Source organism: Marmota marmota, unplaced genomic scaffold (assembly GCF_001458135.2).
Source record: "Marmota marmota marmota unplaced genomic scaffold, marMar, whole genome shotgun sequence".
NCBI lineage: Eukaryota > Metazoa > Chordata > Mammalia > Rodentia > Sciuridae > Marmota > Marmota marmota.
Window position 1 is genome coordinate 6,204,094 of NW_025999891.1, and position 4,410 is coordinate 6,208,503.

General features: G+C 36.2%; 1 protein-coding gene across 3 annotated transcripts in view; it reads right to left on the bottom strand.

The window, feature by feature from the left end:
• Positions 1-1,156: 1,156 nt before the first annotated feature.
• Positions 1,157-4,410, bottom strand: part of Utp6 (UTP6 small subunit processome component) — a 40,056-nt gene continuing 36,802 nt past the window's right edge. For 2 of the 3 annotated variants that reach the window (XM_015501162.2, XM_048794604.1), the window contains 2 exons: positions 3,411-3,483; positions 1,157-1,427 (listed from right to left, as the gene is read on the bottom strand). In XM_015501162.2, the coding sequence (XP_015356648.1) occupies positions 1,273-1,427; positions 3,411-3,483 (228 nt within the window). In that variant the 3' untranslated portion in view covers positions 1,157-1,272. The remainder of the gene's footprint in view (positions 1,428-3,410; positions 3,484-4,410) is intronic. The other variant, XM_048794618.1, reaches the window with a different exon arrangement.

Here is a 4,410-nt window from a genome sequence, read left to right on the forward strand (position 1 = left end):
TATATATATATATATATATATATATATATATATATATATATATATATATAATGACAAGGTCCAACCAGAGGATTAATAAAATAAATCAGGGCTATTTTTATAATGGAATGTTACAAATTAATTAAAATGTTTTAAGGGTATTTAATGACATAGGATAATAATGTACTATTAAGTGAGACTGCACTGAATGCTTCTCCCAGTGATATCACAATGTTAAGTTAAATGATATAAATTCAAACAATTCTCTCCCCTGCTCCCAGAATGCCCTTTTCTGCCCAAAGCCGTCTTTCCAGGTCTCCCCAGTGAGATACTTCTCTGCCACTCTAATCCACTACCCTGCCCTTTGGTTGCCTCCCCAATACAAATACAAACAATTCTCTGCTTATCTATCCTTAGGACAGATAAAACACGTTTATAGTTTTTAACCTTCTTAAAGGACTTCCCCCTGCCCCACTCAAATTCCAGCACCTTCATCTCTGCTGCTCCAACCAGCTCTCTTTGGATATGCTTTTTTCCAACCCCTACCTCTATCCCCCAAATACTTCTGGAATGATCTAAAAATATAAATCCAATTCTGAAAAAGAAAATCAAATTACTAAATCCAATTTAAGCTGGATTACAGGAGGTTTTCAACTTCTCACTATCCTATTTCATCCATATTTCAAATGCGTATCACATATAGTTTCACAGTAAAGAGAGAACAGATAAAACCATATGTCCTCTTTCATTTTAACTGGCTGCTAGGTCTAGATTAGAAGTATGTCTGCTTGACCTGAAATAATAAATACAATGCAGTGCAGGATTTCCATATATTTTGAAAAACATTTAAGAACTATGGTTGCCAGGCATCTTGGCACATGCTTGTAATCCCAGCTATTCAGCATCCTGGCTGAGGCGGTTGAATCACAAATTTGATGTCAGCCTGAGCAATTTGGTGAAATCCTGTCTCAATTTTTGTTTAAAAAGGGAGGGAAATGGGCTCAGAATGTGGCTCAATGATGGAGTATCTCTCCCCCACCCCCCACCCCACCCAGTTCAATCCCCAGTACAGGAGGAAGGAGGAAAAAAAAAAACTAGTAGATTTGGCCTCAACCAATAGTCATTCAAGAAGCAGTTCTTTTTCCTGAAACTAAAGATTAACACAACACAAAACATCTCAAAATCAATCAGCCATTTTATCTGTCACCTCAATTTACAGACTGATTCATAATACAAAAGTGTCCAGGAGGCTTGCAAGAGGATTTTACAAAGTTCGTTGTATTCTTCTCTTCACTAATGTCCAGCCTGATGCATAGCATGTTTGGCTACAAACAATTCTGCTGACTCTCCCTGCAACATCTTCATGGCTCGCCAATAGATCTGCCCACAATTCTCAGGTCTACCAAGTGGGTGATTCAATTCTTCTTTGATGTAGTCCATCCAAAGATCTTAAAAAGGAATGAAAAAAAAAAAAATACTGTAAACATAGTTAGACAACTAATAAGGCTTTTTAGGCAAGTATTTAATATTGATTCAAAATTTCTAAGAAACTTAACTCCTGTTATTTCCCTAGAGCCCTATATGAAGCAATACTTCTCATGGCTTTTTTACATGAAGGTATAGGAAAAGGGTTTTCTGGTTAATAGAAAACCTTCCCATTAATCATGACAGCCTATGTTATTTAATCAACTAAAAATACTAAGATTTTTTAAAAGGGAAGATTTTGTTGAAGTCTCTTTCAAGGCAAGAGTAACCTCAATCAATTCACAAATAACCTTATTACTGTGCTTAAATAAAATTTGTTTGTGTTAGCAAAAAATGCTGCTTTCATCCATTTCACCACATATAGTCTATTGAAAACCAGCAGGAATTGTTGGTGAGATTGTAAATTAGTACAACCACTATGGAAATCAATATGAAGGTTCCTCAAATCACCATACGACCCAGCTACACCACTACCCGGTATTTATCCTAAAGAATTAAACTCAGCATACTACAGCAATACCTGCATAATCCACAAGAGCCGAACTATGAAACCAACTATGAAACCAATAGACAAATGAATAAAGAAAATACACACACACACACAATGGAGTTTTACTCAGCCATAAAGAAAAATTAAATTATGTCATTTGCTGGAAAATGGATGGAACTAGAAACCATGAATTTAAGCAAAATAAGTCAAACTTAAGGTCAAGGGTCATGTTTTCCCTCATATGGGGAAGCTGGAGAGGAAAAAGAAAAAGAAAAGTAGGTGGAATCTCATGAAAATTGAAGTGAGATCAGTAGAAGAAAGGAAAGAGACTTGGGAAAGGAAGAAAAGAAAAAGGGAAATACTGGGGTATGATATTGGCCAAATTATACTGTCATATCATGTGCATATATGAATATGTAACAACAAATCGCACCATTAAAAAATGGGGGAAAACTTTAAAGCCCCATATTCTACATGACAAAACTATGCCCAGAAGTATGCTGGGCAATTCTTACAAGTGGGCAGTGTAGTTGACAGCCATGTTACCATCAGCTCTAACTCCCACACCTTTTTGTTCTTCTGACAAGTTATTTTTTTTTAACTTTAAAATTTTAAACAAATAGATATGTAAAAACTGTATATATTAATGGGGTAACAGAACATTTGATACATGCATACATTGTACAATGTTTAAATGAGGTTATACATATCTTCTCAAACATTTGTCATGTCTTTATGGTGAAAACTTTCAATATTGTTTCTTCTAGCTTTTTGAAATATGTGGTACATTACTATTATCTATAGTCACCCTACTGTGCAACAGCACATCAGAACTACTTGCTCCTATCAAACTGTAACTTAGTACCCATTGATCAATCTTGCCCTATCCTCCCTCCCCACTACTATGGCCTACTATGACTAATCACCTCCATTATGAACATATTCCTTACAAATAAGTATTCCTTACCCCTCCCCCCACCTTTTTTGTTCCTAGCACTGGGGGGTGAACCCAGGGGCATTTTATCCTTGAGCTATATCCCCCAGCCCTCTTTTTTTTTTCTTTTCTTTCTTTTTTTTTTTTAGAGACAGAGACTCACCAAGTAACAAGGCAATCCTCCTCCTCAACCTCCCAAGTGATTGGAATTAGACATGCATCACTATACCCCACTAAAATTTTTTTTTTTTTTTAAGAAAACCTAACCAAGCATATCTTTCTCTAACCCAGAGTTCTTAAGAGAAGAACTTATGGATTCTTGGAAACTTAAAATTTTAAGTAAAACTATGTGTCCAATAAGTTTTTGTACACAAGGCAAGGGAGAAGGCAGGGGAAGGAATCAAGTGCTATTCAAAGGCCATGATACAAAAAAGCTAAACACTGTTGTAACTTATTCACAGGTCACAGACTGCAGAAGCCAACACTTCTTCAGTTATGTGTCCATAACTGAAGTTTACTTACCAGAATCTACAGATCCAAACTCTCTCAAAGCTCTCTCATAATATTCTCTTAAGTTTGCCATCTTGCAGGATTCCTAACAAAAACAATCAGACAATTTTGCCACAAAAGCCTGGTTATAAAATCACAAGTTCATTTCAAACTTAGAGTTAACAACTACCATCTGTTAGATATTTGAAGGGGAAGGAGGGTCAGGGTATAAGACGAATCAGCCTAGTTGTCAACTTACCCAGAAAAAAGGCAAATGCACTACCCACCAGAGTGAAGTCAATGTCAATTCGTAAAAACACCTTGCTCTGGTGGCATGGAAAAAAGTCTAATAAATTTTCAGTAAGGGATTAAACAAAGGGGAATGAAGAGAAGGGAGTAGGATTGGGCATAGGAAAGACAATAGAATGAACTGGACATAACTGTCCTATGTTCATAAATGAATACATGACCAGTGTAACTCTACATCATGTACAACCATAAGAAGGGGAAGTTAGGGCTGGGGTTATTGCTCAGCAGTAGAGTGCACGCCTCACACGTGTGATCCTGGGTTCAATCCTCAGCACCACGTAAAAGATAAATGAATAAAATAAAGGTACTGTGTCCAACTACAACTAAAAAATAAATATTAAAAAAAAAAAGAATGGGAAGTTATACTCCATGTATGTATGATATGTTAAAATATATTCTACTCGAGGCTTGGGTTGTGGCTCAGTGATAGAGCACTCGCCTAGTACATGGGTTCGATCCTCAGCACCACATAAAAATAAATAAAATAAAGGTATTGTGTCCAACAACAATTGAAAAATAAATATTAAAAAAAATATATATAGGGCTGGGGATGTGGCTCAAGCAGTAGCACGCTCGCCTGGCATGCGTGCGGCCCTGGTTCGATCCTCAGCACCACATACAAACAAAGATGTTGTGTCCGCCGATAACTAAAAAATAAATATTAAAAATTCTCTCTCTCCCTCTGTCTCTCTCTCTAAAATATATATATATATATATATATATA